Raw genomic sequence first — 26,907 nt, forward strand, 5'->3', positions numbered from 1 at the left:
ATTGGATGTCTACTAGCCAGCAAAGAGCTGGTAAAAAAAAGCTACCAACTCCTGGGGCTGGAAAGACAGTATAACGGGTGTGACGCTTGTTCTCGAATGCTGCTGACCTAGGTTCAATTCCCAGCACCCTATGTGGCTCTCTGAACACCACCAGCAATAATTCCTGAGTAGTGCAGAGCCAAGAGTAACCCCTGGCACCGCCAGGTATGGCCCCCAAACCACAAAACAAGAAAACTCTGAGGTTCCTTTTCCAAGGCAGCCCATGACACCATCATTACTCCACTGTTCTGCCCACACTAACTACATTCATGCCCCACACTTCATCCACCTATAACCCACCACAAAGTTCTGTTGGCCTTCACTCAACATACACACTAGCCCTCATGACTTCAGATCGCCTCTACTGTTACTGTCTCAATACTAGGTCATTGTGGTGTGTCTTTCCCACTGTCATGATGAAACAGTTCTAAGCGATTTCCTTGCTTCCATCCTTGCCCTTCCATTCAGCGTCTTTATTACAAAGCAGTCAAAGAGAACTTTCGAAAGCATAAATCAAATCAGCTCTGTAAAGCATAAATCAAATCATGTCATTCGCTCGCTTTAAATCCTTTCAGTGGTTTCCCATTACTCTTGGATACCCACTCGTCTCTGGCAACAATAACCTTCTCTCTCACCTTCAAACACGTCAATCTGACACACAAAGGACACAGGCTGATCCAAGCCCTGTGCTTGCTGTTCCTTCTGCCCGAAACACTTATCCTCCAGGTCTTAGCCGTGCTGTCTCATTATCCTTCGGATTCCGAGGCAAACAGGAGTTTGTTTATTCAGGCTCTCCTTCACAGCCGCGGCTATAGCAGTGCTCGCCCTGGAGCCCATGCCACAACCACCGACTTACTCTCTTCAAAGTCTTCTCTCGTTAGGAGTTCCTCAAATCATTTGATTTCTATGAGCTTCCCTGTGAACAATCTCTTTCCTGTCTCTCATGAGGATGCAAGTATCGCGAGTACCAAGTCCCACCACCCACCCTGATTCCCTACAGAATGCGAGCACTGCCTAAATATGGGGATGCAAGGGGGAGTCAATAAAAATATGTCAATAAATTTCTTCCAAATATCTCATTGAATTTTTGGTAGCTGGTACACACACACACACACACACACACACACACACACACACACAAAAAAAAAAAAAAAAATTTGTGCTCAGTAACTATTTGGCCAGTGAAAGTAAATTGCTAACTGGAAATTTTCCCACTCTGTTCTTTCATAACCAATTTCAATAAAAGATATAAATCCCCCTAAGCTAAAGCCATACTTACTGCTGAGCCGTGGCCCGTTGATGATGATTCAGTCTTCACTGGGAGCAGCAATAGTGATTTCATATTTTCACTGTCTGCATAATCCACAGGCCGCAGACCAAATATGTTACTGGTAAAATAAGTGCAGATGGATTTAAGTAAATAAAATGCGTGACTTGATTATTAACTAAGTGGATGCCTAGCAGAACAACTTTTCAACTTCCTTAATAACACAATTTTTATTAAAATAAATGACTCCGAATCACAGACGACATAAAGAACAAGTATCACAAGCTGCTAAATTCAATGGAGAAAAAGATATAAAATTCCCATCTGACATCAGACCCAGTATTTTAAGTTAAATATATTCTTACTTACACATTATTTTTTTTTATACAAGTTTGTATTCATTTGTATTCAGACTCTTTTTAAATGATGCCTTCATAATCATTAACCACTGTGGGTGAGATGCTTTCAAATGCAAATAAAAATCATTTACTACTGCTATCATAGGCTCTTTAGTCTATATGAACAAATAGAGAAATCAGATAAATCCACACCATAGGCATTTAGCTCCACTAAAAGAAAAACAATGCCACATGTCAAACTATTTTACAAAGTAGTGAGCGGGGTACTTTTCAAATCAATTTTGATATCTATATACACTACAATCTATGATAATAATCGTAGCAGAGAACAAACTAGTAGGCTTCAAGGAATGGTTGACGCAGAATTCTCAGGATGCAGGAATTCACAAGTCACACACTTTCTCCAAACAGACTTCAGAAAATATAGAACACTTCAAAAAAGAGAAAGCAGTTCCAATGGCATAGCCAATTCCAAAACTGCTCACTATTAACCGTCAAATTATTATTATTGCTAACCTTCAAATTAGTATAACGCTCAAAAAAATGCTCAATGACCTTTGAATTATTAACCTTCAAATTATGAGTAAACTGTTGAAACAATACAACTCTTGTCTTCTACAGCACTGACTTACACATGAACTCAAGGATGTGAAAACTTTCCAAAATCTTCTTAGACAGTTTCCTAAAATAAGCATTTCTTTCACAGTCTTTAAACTTTGGTCCCGCATCATGCAGGATGGAGCCCACTGAATCCTACAAGATTATATATGGCTCCGTTGTGGGCCAATAAAATTTGAAGTCAGATACAAGCTTTTATGTGGCACCATCGAATACCACGACAAGAGGAAAAAAGGACAAAGGTGGGAGTCCTACTTTTTCATAGGGACACAAAAGAAATCATAAAATGGTTTTTTCCTCATAATGATGTATTTGAATGGAAGAACATCTTGTGAACAGAAGTGGTGTGAAAAATCTATCTTAATTATACATAGCAGCTCCTGTCTTTCTTTCCATTTCTCCCTCATTTATAGTTAGCAGAGAACAAACTAGTAAGGTTCAAGGAATGGTCTAAAATGTACATAATCAGATTTCGTCCTATCTTCCTGTTTTGGGGTCACCTCCAGCTGTGCTGAAGGCTTATTTCAGGCTCCTTCAGGAATCACTCCTGACGGGCTCAGGGAACCACATGCTGTGTAGGGCATGGAACCAGGGCTGACCCATGCAAGGCAAGGACCTGAACACCTGTACTGCTTCTCTGGTTCCATGTTTGTTCTTTAAAACAAGTAATAGTGAAAAGGGAGCTCACATATCACACGCAAAAAGATATTATCACTATGATTGATTACTGAAGACAATGGTAAGTCAGTTATTTTCCCTCATTACCTAAGGAAGTTATTTGTTTTGAAATTTTAAGACCAGTGGATTCAAAGATAAATACTTAGTGCTACTTTAGTATGAGACTACCAAGGAAGCTAGCAGAATTTTTTTTTTCCTAAATATACTTAAAAATAGCATGCACTCTATTTTCCAACTACTTTAACCTAAATGTTTAACACTTTAAAAGCGACCAAGCAATTTTGGAGGAATGCATAAAGACTGGATCGAGTAGGGCGTGTAGGGCGGGTAGGGCATTTGCCTTGCATGTGGCTGACCTGGGTTCAAGTCTTCCATCCCTCTCGAAGAGCCCGGCAAGCTACCGAGACTATCCTGCCCACACAGCAGAGCCTGGCAAGCTACCGTGGCATATTTGATATGCCAAAAACAGTAACAAGTTCTCACTACGGAGATGTTACTGGTGCCCGCTGGAGCAGGTCTATGAGCAATGGGATGACAGTACTACAGTGCATGAGACTTAGAAAGCATTGCCCTTACCTACTGTCCTTGTCTACTGAAGATTCATTTAACAGACTTATAAAGGTGATGAAGTATAAACTAAGCCAAGCAATGGAGGTTAAAAAATTTAAAAAAAAAAAAAAAAGTATCACCAAACAAAATGTCCTTGAGCTCAGAACCAGAAACAACAACTAGGTGAATTGAGTGTGAAGGGCTATTCAGTAAGTAAGAACATCTACGCTGAAATGGATGGAACAAATGGAAGACTCAGAAAGACTTAACCAAAGCTTAAGAATCTGGTCACTCTTGTGCTTATGTGTAGGAGAAAACTCATCAAGTAATCAGCCACAAAGAAACAGACGTTTGAAACAAAGACAGTATGCAGCTGTGAAAATAGAGAGCCACAGTGTCTACTGGTTAAAATTGATGTGTCAATGCAACACTAATATAATTAGGGTTGTTTGAGGAATATAGGAAAACATCAACATCTTCACTGCTGAATTTACAAGTGGTGCATGACAGGACAGTAATATCTTTCATCTGTACCACTCTTGACAGCACAGCTCTCTTAGTGCCCTATCAAAGAAAACCTGTTCTGATTACAAATATATTGTAACAGGTTTTGTGGTTTTTGATACTATGGAGACAGTTTACATGAGCTCTATAAAGAAAATATGATTTTTACTGACTTATTTTCTTTGTTCCTTCACGAGATATAAGAAAATTTTATTTTTTCCCCCTTCACTAGTGTACACCTACTCAAATTCCATTAGCTGTGAGTTTATATCACACTTTTGAAAATATATTCCACATAAAAACTTTTGGTGATTAAAGATTTTAAATTGACTTCTCAAATTTGACAGATCTAAATACTCATAAATTACTGCTTTTTATTACTAAAATACTGGGCAATCACTATTCCTAAGAGGTCAGTAGATTCTACATAAGTATGTATATATGTATGATACACACACACATATATATAAGGAAATTAGAAAAAAATCATTTAAATTTATAACCTACACAGAACAAATATACGTACATATGCTTTTAGGGTAAAAGTTACCAAAGCTATGCAGTAATTGGTCAGACAAATACTCTTTCACTCAAAAGGTACATTTAAGAAATATTTTAGTTAATGAAGAACCAATGAAATTAAAGGTAGTTTCTATCCTCATAGACCTCAGTGGGCCAAAGATGAGGGAAAGAAAGATTTCCTTTTAAGTCTAGCCAAGTTTACCAAACATAAATGGAAAAAGTAAACAGCAGAGTACAGAAGTATTCTATATCAACAGGGTGCCCTTGAGAGGAAAGTTGGTGTGAAGCCTTCAAGACAGCGTAGCAGATTAAAAAGAGCAGCCATATTTGGAATTAGACTTCCTCCAATGGTAACAGAAAACCCCAAACAACCCCAAAGTTTCCTCAATAGCCATTTCCTCATCTGTAAAATGAGAATACAACGCTACTTCAAGAGTCTTATGGGGAGCAAATTAATATATAAAAAGTATTTAGCCTGACAGGTAGTAAAAGCTCAGAAACTGCCAAGCTACTAATATTATTAGTTTTGTTATTTTTGTAAGACAGAGTACAGAATGAAGGTAGCACTGTAGCAGTCATCCCACTGTCCATCAATTTGCTAGAGCGGGCACCAGTAACGTCTCCATTGTGAGACTTGTTACTGATTTTGGGATATCCAATCCACCACGGGTAGCTTGCCAGGCTCTGCTGGGCGGGCGGGATACTCTCGGTAGCTTGCCGGGTTGGCCGCATGCAAGGAAAATGCCCTACCCACTGTGTTATCACTCCAGTCTGCAGAATGAAGGTAAATGAACAAAAGTTACATCTGCAGTGGTGACCTTTATCTTCATTTTCTCTAGTGTTTTTTTTGTGTGTGTGTGTGTGCATGTGTATTTCATGCATGCTTTGTAAAGATAATTTGGATGTTTACGGAAAGAAAACACAGAAGCCTTTTTCTTTTCTTTTTTTTTTTTTTGGCTTTTTGGGTCACACCCGGCAATGCACAGGGATTACTCCTGGCTTTGCATTCAGGAATTACTCCTGGTGGTGATCAGGGGACCATATGGGATGGGATGCTGAGAATCAAACCCGGGTAGGCCGCATGCAAGGCAAACGCCCTCCCTGCTGTACTATCACTCCAGCCCCACAGAAGCCTTTTTCGTAACAAAATTACACTAAGAAATTTTAACTTCCCTTATTATACAATATAAAGGGCATGAGTTAAATGACTCTGAAAATCCTTTTCCTCACTTGATTCCATTTGATCACTAACTACTGATGAAAGGAAGAACTTTAAACCATGATGTTTAACCTTTCATATCTTGACCTCGGGAAGACAAAAGGTAATAAGACAATGTAACTCTTAAATGTTCTTTTCTCCTCAAGAATCCACCATAGGGGGCTGGAGTGATAGAGTGCGTAGGGTGTTTGCCTTGCACGCGGCCGACCTGGGTTCGATTCCAGCATCCCATATGGTTCCCCAAGCACCGCCAGGAGTAATCCCTGAGTGCATGAGCCAGGACTAACCTCTGTGCATCGCCCGGTGTGACCCAAAAAGGAAAAAAAAAAATCCACCCTAGAAATCGGCCTACAAATGTGCCCCCTCGAAATGCACCACTACTACAAGGAAAAGTGGGCAAATCTAAACTGGCCAGTGCAGACCATTCTATCCCAAATACATATGCCAAAGAGGGCAATTTTACTAATATAAGACATCTACCAAGACAGTCCGTTAGTGAACTCCTTTATGAACATCTCTTAATTTACAAGCACAGATTTAACGCTTCAAGTCAGTCACTTGGCTAGCTGTGAAGCAGGAAAATGCAGCGAGATTCAGAAGAGCAGTATGCTTTTTACAATGCTGTAACATGTATTATTTGCTACAAAAGGATTTTTTAAAAAACTTAACTAGGGGAGCAGGATAATAAGTCTAATGGCCGATATAATATTTTCTAATTAGGTATTTAACTACCTTCGAAGAAAACTGTTAATAGCAGACCTAGTACCAAATCATAAACTCGACACACTTGGGGGCCGGAGAGATAGTATAGTGGGTTGCATGCAGCCGACCAGGATTCGATCCCTGGTACCACTAGGAGTGATCTCTAAGCACAGAGTCAAGAATCAGTTCTGAGCACCATCAGGTGCGGCCCAACAAACAAAAACAACCCCCATCACAACTATATAAAGATGCTTTATATTTTTAAAGATAGATACATTCAAAATGGTTCTTATGTGGCTGGAAGAACTTTAATCTTGATTTAACACTGGGATGCAGAGAAGTCAGCAAGGACAAAAATCAGTCAATGAGGTTTTGAACATTATCAATGTAAGTATTTTCAAACAAAAAGGTATCAAAGATATGAACCCTTTTCTCATTATCTCAGGTTAAAATGAACTTTCCCTCCAGTAGTAGACGTATTTTAGCTCACTAGAGGTAAATTTCTTATGTAAAACAAAACTAAACTCAGAGCTAAATTTATTAATGTTGTACTCAAATGCAAGCTACATTAATTTTTTTTTTAAAAAAAGTACTAAAGTTTTAACAGCCAAAGCTCCCTGGTGCTCAGGGGTTACTCCTGGCTCTGTGCTCAAGAGTGACCCCTGGTGGTGCTCAGGGGACCCTAAGCGCTGCCAGGATTCAAACCAGATCGGCCACATTGCAAATCTTCCTTCCAAATCTACATCTCAAGTCCCCACTGCTGTTTTTTTTAATTAAAAATGAAGATAGCAAATAAAGGTCAAGTCTCAATTAGTATCTTGAACGATTAATTCCTAATAATCTTGCCTTACCTTAAAAATATCCAAGATTTTAATTTTTTGAATATTAAAAATATTCAAGATTTTCCTCCACCCGGTATTCAATAATTATTTTTAAATTCACCTGGTTTTGTCACATTATATCCTATTCTTGCTTTAGCTATACTTGGTCTTCCATACAATTTTACAACCTAATTACAAACCACTGAGTTATTGTTCCCTCCCCACCAGGTCCTAGGCTACAAGTTTTTAGTTATCGTTTCACTTTAAAAACATGCTTATTGGGCCTTTTCTCCACTGTTTAGTGTCATAAAGTGGTCTGAGCACCACTCGTGACAGCCATGTAACAGAACATATCCAAGCACAGACCTTTCTAGCGTCGTCCTTCAGCCCTCTCTTCTTTCCTCTCTGCTAAGACGTTCAAGAACAACTCTGAGACTGGATTTTCTTAGTCTTGGATTATTTTTCTCTTCCAGGGTGAACTTAGAAAACAGCCTTCACTTCTGTCAAGTTCTATCTACGGCCAGGGCTAACTTACTAAGTCTTTCCTTACTTCTGCAAGTCTGATTTACCTCCAACTGAAACAATTTCAATTACCATTCTTACAGCTTTAGAAAGGTGCCAGGTCAAAGTTTTCCCAAGGCTGAATAAGAAGCTTGGGTGAGGACTTGGTTTTTCTATCTCCATCACTTCCCTGGGGACAATGAAAAACACCGTGCACACACTAGTGTAGGGGTCAACTTTGGCTTCAGGTACCCAAGTAAGTGGAAACAAAAATGGCATCTTCCTAGCATTCAGTGTAAAAGCACCATCTCTCCAAAAAGTTTTGTATAGGACAACTTGCAACGTAACGGGTTTGAGACATTCTAGGAGGATACGGCAAACAGAGCAGGAGACATTTGTCTCCACAGACCATGTTCTCAGCGGTTTGCCCAATTTCGAGCAGCAGAATGAAGATCTTTATGGGTGGGCTCCGAATCTGCAAAATAAGCAAACCAGGCTTTCGGAGTCCGGTTTGGGGGCCTTCCCCAAGGACAAACTCACTGATTTAATGAGAAGCTGGTGTCCTCTTTTACAACCCACATTCTCCGAGTGATACACATTTGTGCTTGTGGTAACTACTAACAAGACTGGCGAGCTCTCCGAAGGCTTTACAATATGTGAATTATCAAATTGAAGAAGCTAACAGGCATAATATGAATATCATGCCAAAGAGAATAATGTTTAGAGAAAAACACTACACCAAGGTCAAGTTCATCCCAGGAATCTAATAATCTGTTATTATTCAAATGTTATTAAATGATGCTGACAGACAAAAAGTATGATTACCTCAACATAAATTTAAAAAATCATTTATTAAATATAGTATTGTGAAAAAAAATACTAAAATAATACAGGAAGAAAAATCTTTGGTTTTGTTTTTGATTTCAATCTTGACAGTGTGGGGCCAGAGACATACGGGGTAAAGTGCTTGCCTTGCGCGTGGTCTACCCGGGCTCCATTCCTGTCACCCGACATGGTTCCCTGGGCGTGTGCCAGGAGTGAGCCCCAAACCCACAATCAAAGCCTGATGATCACAGCCTGGCGTGGCCCCCAAGCAAACAAAAAATTGACTGTAAAGGTAAGTCACTATTGTTTCAAAAAGGGGAATAAGGGGGGTAAGAGCAATCGTACAGCGGGTAGGGCGCCTGCCTTGCACACAACCAACCCGGGTTCAATCTTTAGCATCCCATATGGTCCCCCAAGCACTGCCTGAAGTGACTCTTGAGCACTGAAGCTGGGATCCAACTCCTACACCCAAGAAAAAAAATAAATAACAGAAATAAAAGTAAACTCCATGTGAAAGAGCACCTCAGGCACCCCCATTCGCCCCCCACCCCGAAAGTGAGCTCCTCGGAAGAAATAGCCTCATTTCAAATATTCCACAACAATAGATGGTTTAGTGATCCCTGAGCACCCAGCACTGATACACGGCGTTCCTGTCACCAGGGTTTCATCCCACAGGGGCAGGCTATAAATATCCCCAACTCTGCCACTTGACTGGGTAAGCCTATTTACCAGGACGCGCCTCCGTGAGAAGGCACAACTTGCATATTAATACGTTTCAGGGTGCAGTGAAGAATCATGGGCGACAAACCACGAGACAGGCCCAGTGCTTTGGCTCATTAATCCTCACTATGCTCGAAAGAAATGGAAAAGCAGCAGGCATCACCCATGTTTTATAGGTGAGGACACCAGGGCACAGAAATTAACCTGCCTGAGGCTGTGAAGTCAATGATGGAGTCACAAATACAGGCTGGATTCCCTTGCGCCCTGGCCGTGCTCTACTCATTAAAGTAGTCACGGCTGATTTAAGACCCCAAGAATGGAAGGAAACTCTTCAGTCCCACCTGACCCAGGCAACCATTTGCTTCATCAAACGGCTTGTTAAGCCCACAGGAGGGTCAAATCTGTGCGGTCCATATATTGATACTCGAACCTTGTATATGAAGAGAAGAACTTTAAAAAACTAGCAAGTATCCCTTGAACTTGCCCTAAACTCACGGTACACAGGACAGGAAAACACAAGTTATTTTTACACTTTAACTGGAAAGACCAGCAACAAGGCATGGCATATTCCTGAATTATTAATTTGGCTTGCAATTATGTTACATGGTTACCTGTGCAAAAATCACAACCTAGCAGCTTTGCATTTTGTAATTCTTACTTGCCTCTATAACCAGTCTGATTTTTTTTTTTGTATTCCTGCCAATAGAAGCAATGGAAGCAAAGAGAGGCAAGTTTTGCATTTTCATGCCACCTACCTCATTAATTGAAAAAACTGAAATAATGTATAAGGAGACATGAACTAAGTTATAGATTTAAAGATATAAAACCCACGTATGTTATTCATTTGTGACACGATGACAATAGCAATGCTTAAATGGCCTCACCAGCATTCCCTAAGGTGCCTCTGTGCCCTAACATTGCAAAACAACTTACCCAGAGCCGCATTTGAAGGATGTGACGGCAGAAGTAATCTGCCTACACTTGCCCAATATCTAATTCTTACATATTTTAATGGCTGCTATACTATGAAGAAAACTCATAAAATAGAATATTTAAAACAACGTTCAAGTATTGAGATGCATACAAAAGAGTTATATCTGCGATTCTAATTCTTCTCTTATTACTAAGCATTAATCAATCTACAGAACAGAAAAATTAAGTGGAAGTGTCCAGAAAACCAATTTCCAAAATTAATTCAGCAATTATTTCTAAAATTAAAAGACCCAATCTCACTCAAATATTTAAATGCTGTAAAGCAACAGAGCACAGACACAGAATCTTAAAACCCAGAATATAACGGTCAGAGTTGGCTTTGGTTGTGAAAGAGGAAAGACAGCCACCAAGTCGGAACTGACGTCTTTTTCATCACAGGCCTTGGCACAAGAATTCAAGTCAATGATCCAAACATGAAGTACTCACACAGCATCCCGAGAGGCCCCGGAGGAAAGGAGCAACTTGACTATGTCCGTATGGCCATTCTTGACCGCGTCATGCAGCGGTGAGTCATTCTGATACCCGGTGGTGTTCACTAAGGCCTGGTGCTGCAGCAACAGTTCCACTACCTGCAGGTGCCCGTGATTGCAGGCCTCGTGCTAATCAAATTGCAAGAAGAATAATGAGGAGGAGCAATAGAGTCAGAATAAACTTGCACTTTAAAAATATATTTGTGAGCCCATCATCGGTCCTTATTTAAATATCCATATTGACCTCTGGTTGTGGACAGAGCAAACGCCACTGTTAATCATCTCTGAGGTAAGGTACGTGACGATGGGGAACTAGGATAACTTGATGAAAATGATGGGATTCACATGAGTCTGGGATCAAGCACCTTTTTTTAAAAAAAAACAAAAACGTATCTTCAAACCAAATGAACCAACTAAAACTCCTAAACTACTTCTACAATAATATAATTATATGTATATGTTCTACTATTATATTATACATAACATGACCACCAACATAAGGAACAAAGCAGAATGAGGATTTATAAGACCAGCCTCTCCATCTGCATGGCTGTATTAGTGGGTTTTGGCTGGTGTCAGTGATAACAGAAATAACAAGGAACGTGCTCAGAAAGAGCTTACTGAATGAATAACTGGCAACAATGCACCAATCAAAGATGCCTCATGCCTCACATGCAAATCTTGTCGCAAGTCGAGATGAACAGAAATATCACTATTCTAATAAATCTCTAGCATACACTAGGCTATACCTCTTCAACTCAGAATAGCTGATATCCCATTAAGCATCTATTTCAACAAGAAAGAAAATCAAATTAGTCAAGAAGTTCTCTAGATCCTCAATAAGCTTTCCTCCAGTTTGTCTTGTAATTGGGGGGAGTTAGTTCCTTCAGAAAGGTAAGCGTGGCTGTGAAATCCAAACAAAATGATTCTGATTCAGACTCGCCAGGGAAACGTAACTCTAAATCTTTGAACCTAGTGTATCATGAGAATCTCCCAATTTCTGTGCAGAATTCTCAGTTTATGAGGTAAGGAAATCCCCTACCAAGCCCTGCTTCTATTGGCACTTCTATCGCTGTATCTGAGTCCCACAGTTGAGGCTGGAGAGATGCAAGAGCAGGCAGGGCGCTTGCTTTGCATGCACTCAGCCAATTTGGGCTGAGTCTCCGGCACACCACACGGTCCCCTGAGCTACTCCGAGTGTGATCCCGGAGCACAGAACCAGGAGGAATAAGTCCTGAGTACTGCCAGGTGTTGGTCCCAAAACCGGAAAAAAAAAAATGTAAACAATTCCATCCTGATTACTCACTCTCATAATAGCCAAAACAGCACCATTTTCAATTATTTGTGATGTTCATCAAACTTATTTTAGTAATAAGCAAGGTCTTTAAAAGAAAGTCCAACATAAGTAAACATCTCTACTACCTCTACGTGTATATAATTGGAAAAGGCATAAGTGAGACTAAGATCTTTAATAAGAAACATGACCTGTGATACATCCCCATACCCAGATCCTCTCCTCTCATTCATTCTTACTTTCAAAGTATAATGAACTAATATTTTGATATTAAATACTAAGTGAGGAATAAACTCCAGATAACAAATCTGAGAAATCAATAAGGTTTTCTGGTTTCAATAAAATGCCAATAATAAAGAATGGAGTGTAATGTCAGTTGCAGCAAGGATTCCTCAATACACCAGCTAAATTCAGCAACGGAGTGTTGCTGGATTCCTATGTTTCAAGGTAAATCAGTCAAGGCGAAGGCATAACCGCTTTTTTACCTGTCACACTGAAAAGCTAAATAAAAATAATAGTTCTCTTAGTGAAAACATAAGTTCATCAAAGAGTCGTCGGTATGTGGTATGGGATAGTACATAAATCACTAAACTGTATACAGTAGGAAATGAACAAAATAAAAACAGGAAACTACCAATGGAGTCCATCCAGCGTGGTCCTTGACATTTGGGTCATTTCCGTTTTGTAAGAGGTATTCAACAGAAGGCACGTCGCCCTAGTGAGAAAAACAAAAAGACGTTAATGAAAGAGGAAAAGATATTAACGTTGTTGTGTTTGTGGCTTCATTTTGTTGGCTTTCGTGTGTGTCTGTCTATGTGTGTGTTTTCTCTGGTTTGGGGGCAATACCCACTGTGCTCAGAGCATACGTGGTGCCAGGGTCTGCTGTGTATAAGACAAGACAAAACAGGATAAGCATCCCACCTGCTATGCTAATTCTCCAGCCCTTTCGTGTAAAAAGCGCAGTGGGAAAGGTACTTGCTTTGCACACAGCCAACCTGGGTTCCATCTCAGGCACTACACATGGTCCTGAGCACTGCGAGGAGAGATCTCTAAACACAAAGCCAAGGGTAAGCCCTCAGCAACACCAGGTATAGTCCAAATCCCACAACCCCGCCCCCCCATCCCCCAAAACCCCTTCAACTTTTCCCTTATGCTTATTTCTCATAAGCCTATAAATAAGCTATATTATCCTGGGGTTGGGGTTATAGTACTTGCCTTGTACACAACCAACCCAAGTTTGATCCCTAGCACCTCCTATGCTCCCCCAAGTACTGTCAGGAATGGGAACCTTGAGCAAAAAGCTAGGAGTAAGCCCTCAGTGCCACTAGGTACAGTCCTCAAGCAAAACAAAACAAAACAAATCTGCATGCAAATTTTTCTGAGGAACTACGCAGTCATAAAAGTCATAGGTATGAATGCAGCCACATTCACGGCTGTGTGGCATCTCATACTTTACACCACCGGTAAACCAAGGGTAGAGCACCACATTTCATGGGGTTTAAACTAGAAGGCAACCAATCTTAGGGGGAAATATATTTATATATTATATGCAGATAAATATAGAATAAAATTATATATAATACATATGCGGCCAACCCAGGTTCAATTCCTCTGTCCCTCTTGGAGAGCCTGGCAAGCTACCGAGAATATCCCGTCCACACGGCAGAGCCTGGCAAGCTACCTGTGGCTAATCGATATGCCAAAAACAGTAACAAGTCTCACAATGGAGATGTTACTGGTGCCCGCTCAAGCAAATCGACGAACAACAGAATAATAGTGCTACAGTGCTACATATTTTATACAGATAAATATATAGGCACACAAGGCTCAACCTTTAACAACATGTTGGTAATCTCTTATAGAAGGGTTTAATGGCTCCTGGTTGAAACACAACAATCTTCACACACTTTCACCTAAGGAATCTTTCTGGGATCATTTTTAGTGGATTATTCATAACCAGCAATACAAAATAAATTACTTCAGTTCAGCATTGGGAGCAGGGTTTGGGGTTCAGGATGGGAACATTAGAAATATGGTAGTGGGAAGATGTAATGGTGGTGGGATTGGTGTTCAAATATTAAATGTAATCAAATATTGTGAAGAACTTTATAAAAATAAAGTTAGGGCATTGGTCTGTCCTTGAATATCCAGCAACTGATATTAAAATTAATTTCAAAATACCAAGCTAAGGGCATCAGAGAAAGCTGACTGACCATAAGTTTTAACTGATCATTTGTGAGAAACATCCATTTGAGCATATGTAATGAGTCTTTGCAGATTATTTCAAAGAGTCAAAATCAAACGGCTACCAAAGTGAAATCAATGTTAAAACTGCCTCCAAACTGTTGGCCCAATGGCAGTTACTCTATTTATCCTTAATGCGTCAGTTTATAGTCATCTGTGAAGAGTTATTTTTTAGGCAGAAGCAAAATTGATTTTCTCAAAAAAATAACTGACATATCTTATTCTGAAAAAGACTGAGTAAGTAAGTTACATATGATAAAAGTCACTTATGACAATGCTGTGTTCAGCTAGCTTGGTGAAGTTTTATTTTTTTGTTTGTTTTTTTTTTTTGCTTTTTGGGTCACACCTGGTGATGCACAGGGATTACTCCTGGCTCTGCACTCAGGAAATACTCCTGGTGGTGCTCAGGGGACCATATGGGATGCTGGAAATCGAACCTGGGTTGACCACATGCAAGGCAAATGCCCTACCCGCTGTGCTATCGCTCCAGCCCCGGTGAAGTGTCTTTAGCAAGCAAATCTCTTCTTTACAATTCCAAATCCCAGCACTCTTCTGAAATGTGTTTTTTAATCTCTCTTGATGTATAGCCACTGAGTTGCCTGCATAGAGTAACATCCACTTGTGTCAGAACATTAGGCTACCTCTCCAACGCAGTAAATCTGAAAAATGGTCATTTAGTTCTCACTAAAGACAAATCCACACGCAGCATAAATTTTTCTTTGCTCCTAATGTAACAAAATGACCTGGGATATTCAGAACAAGCATTTTAAATTTTAAATCAATTGCCCCACTTGCAATTTTAGAAGAAAGAAAGAAAGAAAGAGAAAGAAAGGAAGAAAGAAAGAAAGAAAGAAAGAAAGAAAGAAAGAAAGAAAGGAAGGAAGGAAGGAAGGAAGGAAGGAAGGAAGGAAGGAAGGAAGGAAGGAAGGAAGGAAGGAAGGAAGAAAAGAAAGAAAAAGAAAAAGTTCCCATAGGTCCTGAGGGATGCCACGCTCCCACCCTAATGATCAGTGATCACATCTTTGCCATGTCCTGCTCTATATATGCATGAGCTCAGGAACGACTGACAAGCTACACACTCAAGATATTTTCAGAACAGTCCCATGAATATGGGTCAGAAGAGCACTAAACAGTCTTAAGCTTCAACAAGATTTTTATACACACACGCACACACACACACACACACACACACACACACACACACGCGCGCGCGCGCGCACAAACCTTACTCTAACTCTACAGATAAATTTCGCCTACAGAAGTCTATAAATTAACATGAACATAATCGTAGGCTGAAGAGGAACATCACAGTGACAAGGTAAGAGACTAAAAGCAGAATTTCTTTAAGGTTTCCAGACAGCGGTATTTTCCTTTCATGTCACCGCTTCATATTATCTAAGGTGCCTCCTGTTAACATTCTACCCCTAGACTTCCCCGAAATGTGTAGATGACTTGCAAACGGTTTGCTTTTTATACTCAACCTGCTTTCTCCTCCCTAGTACTTAAAAGTCTGTCAGATTTTTATTGTTCCATTTTATGTAAATTTAATGTCATGCACATAAATAAAATTATGATAATTAGATAGGACCCACAGTAACTGGGTAAACTTGAACCAATGTGAAGTTTCCAGGAAATAAATTAAGTTCTGCTTTTGATTCCTTTAAATTACTTTCTTCTCTCACAGAATATTTTCTCAGTAACAGACACTCACTTTTAGCCTCCTCACGACTTAAAGGAATAATTGAGATTTTCCTAAACCATAGCCGGCAGGGGCTGGGAAGGAGAGTGGGGAATCATCTAAGAAAGTATTTACCAAAGAAAGAAATTTTAAACGGAGTTGGTATTTTCAATAACTTTTAGACTGAAAACAAAAGGGTATGTATGCCATATTGAATTTTCTATTTTTATATTGAACTTTCTTATTGCTTATCTGTCAAAGGAAAGAATCTACACATATTCACAGAAATTACAACTAATATAAATTAACTTTCTATACACACATACACACACAAAAGAACTTTCTTCCTTAATTAGTGTTAGCTGCTCCAAAATATTATTAACAATAGATACCTTAAAAAAAAAAAAGAAAAGAAAAGAAAAATAGCACAGGAGCACTGTAATTAGTAAGGATGATTTACCTAAGCCACTTACATTATTCTACATTAAATTACCAGATCGGGTTCTTTTTTTAAAGTTCAGTTATCTGAATTACTTCCCCGACTCCTCAGCCAGTTTACAGGAATTTTACAGATGGCTCTGACAGCCTCACAGTCACCTGACAATGTCCCAGGTTAGAGGATAAAGGCATTGCTGTTTCAGTGGTGGGGGAGGGCAGAGGGGCAACAATGCCTCTGAAAGCTGTTCTAGACTTGAAAATCATGGGAACATCTCAGACAAACGCTTTTGACTTCTCTCCTCCTTTCTCTGGGAAGCTGGTGTGAAATTACAGTCCAGCCCTCACGAGGCTTTCCTGCACTCCGCAGGCCCTCCGCACCTCTGCTGTAATAAGTCCATCACGCCTCACAAGTTGCCTCAAACAGTTCTCTGGGTGCGCATCAGAAATACATCATGACATGACAACTTCCAGCCGTCCTTCTATTTCATCATCTGCTCACTGCCTTGGCATGAACAACAGTCACAATCATCTTGAGAATTTGTGCTAGAGAAATTGGGGGAAGTTTATTCCAGCACCTACAAATTTTCAAATAAAGGTGACAACAAATCAAAAAGAAATTTTTAAAAATTCAAGAGAAATCAAGAGAAATGTCAAGTAGACTAATGAGGACTTTTATTTTTATTAAATCCTAAGAATGTGCTTATCCTTAGTACTTAGGCATAACAATTTTCATAGTATCTTATAACATGTTCTCAATGTTATTTTAACCATGGATGACATGCATATGCAAATTTTAAAAAGTGGGGGATGGCTAAGTGGATCTTAATTTTTGCTCTAGTTAAGTAAGAATGTTTACACGATAGATCTGAAAACATCCTACGTGGTTTTGAAAGAATAATAACAGCATAATTAAAGAAATCTTGAATTCTGCATAGGTTTTGCATTCAAAACGTGCTGATTGTACAAAAGCTAGCTGGCAAGACATTAAGCCCATGATCTTAAGAGGAAAAAGATATAAGTCTTGACTTATCACAAACTGTAACTCTGATGTTACATTGTCCACATACAGAGAACCTGACTACTATGGCAGTTACAGAGAAACTACCAGAACCAACAAGGAAGGTTATCAAGATAAATAACAGATTATTTACATTGATTCAGAAATCCTCTAGATATATATTCCAGAGACATATGTTGTCACATATGAAACAGAAGATAACTTACTTAGCACTAGTTTATAAAAGCAAAGGAAAGGACCAGGGAGCCATGTGTCAAGGACCAGTTCACTAATGAAAATTAACCCCCAAATCTGTGTGAGTGCCAAAATGTACAGAAAGCTGTGCACCAAAATGGAAAACATTTGCTTAGATTTGCATAAAGAAATTCACAACCTATATACAGGAAAATAATAGCAGCTTGTAAGAAGAGATTGTCAGCAGCGAGTAAAGGGGTCAGAATGGAACTCTGACTTTAATGATAAATACTTTTATTTATTCTTACTTTTGAAATGTAAAATTAAAACTTGTATTTTCCAATTAATGCTACATAAGAAAAATACTCCAAATAACAGCCAACCTGAGAAGAGACTAAACAGAAAGATAAAAGTAAAATACTACTACTGGGGAAAAAAACTGACTCTGGGAATTCTGTGAGAGCAGGGGTGGGGAGAGAAGCACGAATAAGGCTGCTGACAGGGGCCAGAAATATGATAGCATGGGAACGGTGTTTGCCTTCCATGTGGCAATCTGGGTTCAATTCCTGGTTCCCTACATGCTCCCAGAGGCCACCAGAAGTGATCCCTGAGCACTGAACCAGGAGTCAGTCCTGATACTGCCAGGTGTGGCCTGAATCAACGAAAATTTCAAAAAGAAGTTGGGGGTTGGATATAAGCTGGTTTTGAAGGTCAGATGCAAATAACCAGGATAAGAACAACAACAATAAAAAAGTCAGAGCAAAGAATATTTGACAGAGAAAAGAACATATGCAAAGTACTAGGAAACCAATGAACAGTCCTGACTAATTCATGAGATAAAAGTTTAGTGTGACAGGGCTGGAGCAGTTAGTCGAGTAGGTATAGAGTCTGCCTTGCACCCAGCTGAACTGGCTGCTAACCCCAGCACCCCGTATGGTCCCCCAAGCCCTGCAGGAGTGATCCCTAAGCACTAAGCTAGAAGTAAGCCCTGGACACTGCCAAGTGTGGGTAATAATAATAACAACAATAATAATGACAATAATACTTAAAATGGCTTTAAAGTAAAGTTTAGTGACAAGGAAAGGGGTTCTTATCCATCTAAACCTCCCAGGCAATGTTCTAGATGTTGAAGCTCAAACAGTGAACAGATGAATGGAACAAACAATTCTTGTTCTCATCCTAAGAGATAGGCAACCAACAGGTCAATCGTAAGGTCAGGAAACAATGGGAAGAAAAACAAAACAAGCAAAGGGGCTGCTAATTCCGTGAAGTTGGGGTGCCTGTCCAAAGAGGCGGCAGCTAAGCAGAGCCTGCAGAAGGAGCCATCTCCCAGAGCTGCACAGACCACAGGAAGGAAGGAGGAATCTAACCTCAGAGAAGTAGAGAAACGACAAGCTCTGACTGGGGACAGATTCTCCCAGCTGTCACACAGAGAACAGACGACGGGGCACAAAGAAAAGCACAGCAAGAAATGGCAGGGCCAAGCCAGCGGTGTGGTCAAAAAAAAACTGCCAAATGTGCACATCCTGATCGCCACACAACTTGATTGCTACTTTGCACCAAGAAACTACCTACTGGGATTAAGGATACGGATCTTACAAACAAAGACACAAAACAGGAAAGGGGCAGGATAGATCCATAAGGTTCCCCCAATACAGGCAGGCAGGCAGGTAGGGAAGGCCCCCGCCTAAGGCAATGGCAGTGAAGGTCCCGGGAGTAGCCCTGAGGTTGCAAAGGCCTATCTTGCAGAAAACAGGAAGGCCTGACAAGACCTTCCCACGGCACCTGCCAACAGACCCAGCCAGAGAAGCTCTAGCGGCAACAAAAGGCCAGGAAAGGAATTTCAGAAGACCATCACCACTTCCAACTCCTTGGTAACCTCCTTAGCAACAATTAGCTAGACAGAAGCACCACTAGGGGGCAGGGTGGAGAGACCCTATAAAGGCCACCTGAACACAGGAAAGGCACTCAGACTCTGCCGGAGCACATGTGCTGCTTGTGCCCGTGTGGCCGAACACATGTGGTGCCTGAGCACATGTGTCGCCCATGTCTCCCCTCTTGAGATGTGTCCGTTCATCTTTCCTGTCTACTGCTGGGATGTGTGTAGGGCTCTCTCCACCCTTCAAGCCCCGGTTCTCTCTGGAGCACACTCCTCTCCACTCTCTCCCACTTTCTCTCCCCCTTCCCTTCAAAACGTCCAAATACAAACTGCAATTTCACCCTTTGTCTACTCCTGAAATTCTTTTCTGCGAGGTAAGACAAGAACCCGGTAACCCTGGGTCCCGGGTGGCAGCAGCAGATGGGAAGAAAAGTGACTGTCTTGGGCCTGGAGCGATAACACAGCGGGTAGGACATTTGCCTTGCATGCAGCCGACCCGGGTTCAACTCCCAGCATCCCATAAGGTCTCCCGAGCACTGCCAGAAGTAATTTCTGAGTGCAAAAGCCAGGAGTAACACCAGTGTATTGCCGGGTGTGACCCACCCACAAAGCAAAAAAAAAAAAAAAGAAAAAAGGAAAATGACCGTCTTTCTCCTCCCTGCTTCACATGAACTATCCCTGAGTACCACGGCTGGATGTGATATGGATAAAAATCTAAAAAAAAAAAAAGACCCTTTAAGGGTCTGGCTTGGGGGTGTGATCCCTGTACACTTACTGGGTGGCCCGAATCTAATCATGTTAAGTCCATTCAAAACAGTGAATCCTTCCTAGCTTGGTCCCCACCGACTGTTGCCGGCCTTGGTGAACAAGGAGGAGTCACAAATGAGTGAGCCTGTCTCTAGTACTGGAGCATAACTCTCAGCTGAAGAGACAGCCCGGGAAGAGGGCCGTAAGGAACCTGGGCCATTCCTGCCAACAGCCCAAATAACCGAGGAACCGGCTCTCTCCTGCAGTCTCTGGAAAGGAATGCAGCTGACAAAATGACCTCAGTCTGGTGAGACCAGCACCATACCCCTTGACCTATAAAACTCTGCCTCATTTAAAATAACTTAATTTTAAAATTAATTGTTTAAAATAATAATTTGCCTTATTATGTGCCACTTATGTGTCTGGAACCCAGCCACAGTCACACTCAAGGCCATTCGCCACAGCTTCGGACGAGCCTCACGCATGAAGGAACCGGCAGAGGAACCCAGGTGTGCGGGACCCGGGGCTGAGATCTCCAAGCCTGCTCGGACCGGGACTGGGCCTCTTCCGCCCAGATACCCATCTAGTAGCTAGGCGGTCACACCCAGAAACTGCCCCTGGTGTTGTGTAATCCCATCAATGCCAACATCCAGAGACTATAAAACCAAGCTCAGGGACATCTTATAGCCTAGTTCTCCCTCTTGGAGAACCTGGCAAGCTACCGAGAGCTTCCTGCCTGCACAGGAGAGCCAGGCGAACTCCCTGTGGCATATTTATATGCCAAATACAGTAACAATGATGGGTCTCATTCTCCTGACCCTGAAAAGAGCATCTAATGCAGCACCGTTGGGAAGGATGAATAAAGAGAAGCTGCTAAAATCTCAGGGCTAGAACAAATGGAGACGTTACTGAGACTGCTCAAGCAAACTGATGATCAACGAGATGATAGTGATAGTGATGACGTGTCACTCAACTTACAGTCATTGGTTAGGAGAGCAAATACAAATGGGCCAGAATAAAACAAAAAAAAAGTAACTTCCACAAAGGCGGTAGCTACAGAAAGTGAAGAGCTAACAAGAAATCCCAGAAGTAATGTAACCACAGTTAGAAGACGTTCGGTTTAACTGGCACTGCAGCAAGGGTACTAACTAAGCACAAAAAAAGAAACCTGTAGAGCCCTAAGCTCTGGGCGATGAGTGCAGGCACAACAAGCACGCACATTGCAACCAGTGCTCTTAAAATCAGAGGCAAACAATGGCAGTGCGGAAACAGTCTCCCCACCACGCTGTAGGCAGAAATGAAAATCAGAACACTGGCAAGACTCGGGACTTCTGATCATTTGCTTTGGCAACCTGAAAGGCATGACATCTATATTCATTATTCAGCTGCAGGGACTCATTCCTCTTTCTACTCTCCTTGCTCTGTTTCATGGTTGGTTCAACCTCTGTCCTTTTCTGAAGTAGATGGTACGCGCAAAGCTATTAATAATTCGGCAGAATTACAATATCCGGTTTTCTAGGACATGCAGACTATTCATTCTCAGCTGCAAAGGAAAAAAATTAGGACACAAAATAAAATGAAATTACACAAAATAAAATGCTGCTTACAGAAAGATAAATACACTGATAATTCCATCGGTTTTGTTTTTTCTTGCGCATTTGTCCTGATGATTAAAATCATGCTGGGATGGGAGCATATATTCAGCTCAACAATTTTCTAGGAGAGAACACCTGTCTAATAATGATTCTATAAAACAATAGGAGTGCCTAACTTTTCTTAAGTGTACGGAGGCAAAAATCTGCCAACCAATGGCAGTAACAGTAGAAGATACGTTAAGGAGAATGAAATGGATAATTCTAATGCTGAAGTGAAATAACAATCTGACAAAGCTAAGATGAAGTCATCTTGATTGTATGAGTGGAAAAACTCACCAGGACAGCCTCACAGCACCAGAACTCTGTCTTCAGAAAAACCGTGCTAGTCTCCCAAGGGCCTAGCCCAAGAAAGGTAAATAGCCTAGCAGCCAGACTCCTGATTTTAAATATAAAGCTTCACTTACAGTTTCACGTTGTTTTTGGCTTCTTTTGCATTAAAGTGGCACAGCTGAACAGTTGTTAGAGACTATATGACCTGTGAAACTTAAAATATTTACTCTATTTTAGGTAAAAATTTGCCAAATCATGACCTTTGCCCTAGATCTTAGAGAAACTCATTAACAGAAGGAAATTATCTTAAGGAAAAGAAAAAAATCTTTAGCCATCCTTACTGGATGCTCAGCTATGGTCTGAAAATAATTCCCAGAAAGCAAGAGGTAGAAACTAAAGCAGGGGCTGGGTCGATGGTGCAATGGGTACGGTGCTCGCCTCACACACAGCTGACCCAGGTTTTGATGCTCAGCATCCCATGATCCCCTGAGCAGAGCCAGGCGTAGTCCTGAGCACTGCCGAGCATGAACCCAAAGCAAAACAAAAACAACCACAACAGAGAAACCAAAACTAAAGCTACCTAATTAATTTAAGAGTTAATTCATAATTTCTTATGTATTAATTTTAAAAAGATGAACAAAAAACAATCTTAACTGTTGGGGCTGGAGTGAGCTATCAGGGTGAGCCCATGTAGGGATACATGAAAACGGGCGAGATTTCCCGTGTGTCCTGACTGGTTTGGATGAAGCTGAACATTTTCCCCTTCAAACTGCCCTCAGTAAATGATTTCATAAATTTCAGTATATTGAAAGAGTCAATTTTTCCCTTTCTCACAGAAGCCCAGCCTGATCTTTGACATGCAGACTGCGGGCTCTGGCCCAGCCTAGTCTTTGGGATGCAAATCCAAGTGCTTGTCGCCCAAGAAAGGTTTTGGTTTTGGTTTAGTATCTTCTTTCCAGAGGCCAAAATTACTGGCCTGCAGATGCAAGGAAACAATATATGCCTCGCCTGCCTCAATGTTCTTTCTGTAACTTCTTTTGATGATGTCACTGCATTGCGCCCTTTAGAGGTACCATGATCAATAAAAGGAGATTTCGGGGCTCTCTACCTTTGTCCCAGGTCTGAGAGAACTGGACATAATTTCTTTCGCATTCCTTGTCTCAGTGCCTCCGACTGAACGAATATTCACGCAACACTTAACTATGCTTGTTGCTGAAGCTTATGAAGTATTTAAGATGGTAAGTGAATAGTATAATTATAGTAATGATAAAACATGAATACATAATATATAGATATGTAGTACGCATATACGTGTTAGGCATACAAAGATGACCACAGATATGGTTTGATTTTCACGTTATCCTTTGTCGAAAGACTACGCAATCCCTAGCATATAGTCATGTGATTAGTTCTTCCGTGACTGGCATCAGAAGTATTGTATACTTGTCATTTACCAAGAGAAAAAGAAAAAGAACTCAAGCACTTAGAGCCTGGAGAAAACCACTTTTTTGCCTTTCCCTTTTGCCCCAGAAAAACACAGAAATCCCTTAGCCTTAGAATCCACTCCATATTCTTCCACGGTGTGTGCTGTTCACCACTCATGCTCCAAAACTCACTGTCTATGCAAAATAGTCAAGAACTCCCCGGGGAATGGACTAGAAGGTCATCCACAGTACTCTAACCTACACTTCTGAGCAGTATCCTCACCCTTGCAAGAGGCCAGGGTGCGACTGCCTCTAACCAGTGGCGTCCACTTCAAAGTAGAAGAGGGCTAGTGTAGGCAGGCAGGCAGACAGGGAAGGCCCCTCCCAAGGCAATGGCAGTAAACTTCCTGGGAAGTAACAGCCCTGACCTAATGGAGAACTGGTGCCAGTCTGCAATAGACCCTGCGGAGACTGGACTCACCCATCCAATAGAAGCTCCTGCAGAAACAAAAGGCCAGGAAAGGAATTTCAACCCCCTTGGTAACCAACCTCTCAACGGACTATGACCTAGGTAGAAGCCCCACATGGGCCAGGTTGGAGAAACCCTATAAAGGCCACCTGAACACAGGAAGGGTGCTCAGACTCCGCCAGAGCCCATGTGCTGCCTGTGTCCGTGTGGCCAAGCACATGCGGTGCCTGAGCACATGCGTTGCCCACGTCTCCTCTTGAGATGTGTCCGTTCACGCTTTCCTGTCTACTTCTGCGATGTGTGTAGGGCTCTCTCCACCCTTACGAAAGCCCCTTGTACTCCCGAGCACCTTACTCTGTACTCTCTCCCACTCTCCCTCCTTCCCTCAAAACCTCCAATAAAAACTGTGTAATTTCATTACTCGTCTACTCCTGAAATTCCTTTCTGCGAGGCGAGACAAGAACCCAGTAACCCTGGGTCCCGGATGGCAGAGGCGGACTGGGAGAAAGTGACCGTCTTTCTCTTCCCCACTTCACATGCATGACCCACCCGGGGAGTCCCCCGACATCAGGGCCAGCTCCCATCCCAGGGCCGAGCAACACAAGAATGGGCGAGTAAAAGGAAAGGCCGGCTGTGAGTACGGGAACCCTCTTCGACAGTCAGGACTTCCAAGTGGCTGGAGGAACACAGAGACCACATCCTTCCGCCCTCTCCATCCCGGCAGTGCCCAGCTAGAAAGGACACACACACACACACGGACACACACACACACACACACACACGCACACAGAGGCTTGCTGCCCCTTGCATGCTTGCATGCCCCCCACACACACACACACAAAGAGGTTTGCTGCCCCTTGCATGCCCACCGCTCTCTGACTGGGTCCCGAGGGCTCTCGGGAGAAACGGGGCCCACTGTCCACAGACACGGAGAATGGATAGAGCGGGCCAACAGAAGGACGGAACAAACGGGACCGTGGTGAAACGGACAAAAACAAGTTACTCAGCCAAGTGGCAGCAGCTTGGGGAAGTGACAATCTCTCCCTCCCCGGGGCCGAAGCCCACTGCTCTCCAGGCGGCAGGCGGCGTGCCGCCCCTCTGAATTTTGTCTCTCGGGCCCGGAAGTTACGGGATGGGGAGTAAGCTACAGGATCTCAGACACCCACAAACTGATTCTGACATCTGGCCTCGTGGAGAAACTGTATGTCGGGGTTTGGTGGCCCTACCTTGATGGAAGCGAGATGGAGCAGAGTCTCCCCCCTGTGATTCCTCTTCACGGCTGCCTGGCTGCCCGGTGCCAGCTTCCTGGCCGAGGGGCTGGATAACATCCGCCTGTAGCTGGCACTGCTGAGCGCGGAGGGCGGCGTGCCGGGTGAGAACCTAAAGGACTCATCCAACACGCTACTGCGTGTCCTCCTCGGCGTGCCACCGGCTTGCGGGCCACTCGAGGGTGGCGGAGGACAACCGGGCGGCGGCTCGTTTTCTGAGACCACTGCTGGCGTGGCCGAGTTGGCCGAGTCCCCGTGGGGCCCGGGAAGGGTGGTGCGGCGACATCTCTTCGGGATAGGCGCTGAGAGCCTGTTGTGACGGTCCCGCTTTCCGTTAAGACAGGAAGCGAAGGGCTTCCTGGGGGTGGGATGCTCGTCACTGAGCGTCTCCCTGGGAGTCACGACTTCCTTCCTACCCTCGGTCTCCGGGGACACGACTTCACTCCTATTCTCAGTCTCCGGGGACACGACTTCACTCCTACCCTCAGTCTCCGGGGACACCGTCTGCTCGGCCAACAGGAAAGAGACTTCGGGCGGGCTGGCACAAAACGGAGACGCTGTTTCGGAAGCGCTGGCTTCTGAGTCTGGGCCCCCGTTGGCCCGAGGGCTGGCGATGATGGCCGGCTGGCTGCAGAAGGAGACCTGCCTCTCCCGCGCCTCCTCCGGGCCCCCCGCCCCGCCTTCTCTTCCCGCCGCTAAGTTCCACTTCTGGTTGATTTCCACTAACGTTTTCTTCTTTTTCTTCCTCCCCGATCTTGCCGCAGTCCTCTTAGGCTTCTCAGGAACTGTTGGGGGAGTTGCAGAAACAAATTCATACATGGAGGCCTCCTGACCATTTTCATCATTTTCTATCTGAGGCCGGGTTTGCACTGAAAGTTTACTCACAACGTATCTGACCTTCTTGCTCCGGGGACTAAACCACATTTTTATTGAATTCCTCTTATTTTCTGAGTCAGAAAACAAATTTGTCCTAGCTGCATCTTCTTTCAGATCTGAAAAAAAAAAAGAAAAGGAAAAGAAACCTGCATATGAATTTAATCTTTACCATCATAGATGCTAAAATAATTTTGTTTCTTAATAAATAAATAATTTTGTTTCTAGTTTTCTGGGGTGTACGACCCTTCATTTGTGTACCTATTTCTTCCCTCTCAGACTATGAATTTCCTGAGAGCAGATGCAAAACATACTTTAGCATCCTATTTTATTCTACGGACTGTAAATAGATACAGCAGGGAACAAAACATGGAACTCATATTCTACTGGAGCTAGAGACAAATAAATAATTAGAATACACTGTAGCACTGTTGATTTGCTTGAGCGGGCACCAGTAACGTCTCCATTGTTGAGACTTGTTGTTACTGTTTTTGGCATATCAAACACGCCATGGGTAGCTTGCCAGGCTTTCCTGTGCAGGCAGGATACTCTTGGTAGCTTCCCGGGCTCTCCGAGAGGGACGGAGAAATCGAACCCAGGTCAGCCGCGTACAAGGCAAATGCCCTATCTGCTGTGCTATCGCTTCAGCCCATTAGAATACACACACACACACACACACACACACACAC

General features: G+C 42.4%; 1 protein-coding gene across 2 annotated transcripts in view; it reads right to left on the reverse strand.

Moving 5' to 3' along the window:
• BARD1 (BRCA1 associated RING domain 1) overlaps positions 1–26,907 on the reverse strand; it is a 93,725-nt gene that overhangs the window by 24,760 nt on the left and 42,058 nt on the right. For both annotated transcript variants that reach the window (XM_055121494.1, XM_055121495.1), the window contains exons 4-7: positions 25,304–26,337; positions 12,716–12,796; positions 10,744–10,916; positions 1,319–1,427 (exon numbers count right to left, since the gene is read on the reverse strand). In XM_055121494.1, coding sequence (XP_054977469.1) covers positions 1,319–1,427; positions 10,744–10,916; positions 12,716–12,796; positions 25,304–26,337 — 1,397 coding nt within the window. The remainder of the gene's footprint in view (positions 1–1,318; positions 1,428–10,743; positions 10,917–12,715; positions 12,797–25,303; positions 26,338–26,907) is intronic.

The sequence above is a fragment of the Sorex araneus genome, chromosome X, assembly GCF_027595985.1.
Source record: "Sorex araneus isolate mSorAra2 chromosome X, mSorAra2.pri, whole genome shotgun sequence".
In the NCBI taxonomy this organism is placed as follows: Eukaryota; Metazoa; Chordata; class Mammalia; order Eulipotyphla; family Soricidae; genus Sorex; species Sorex araneus.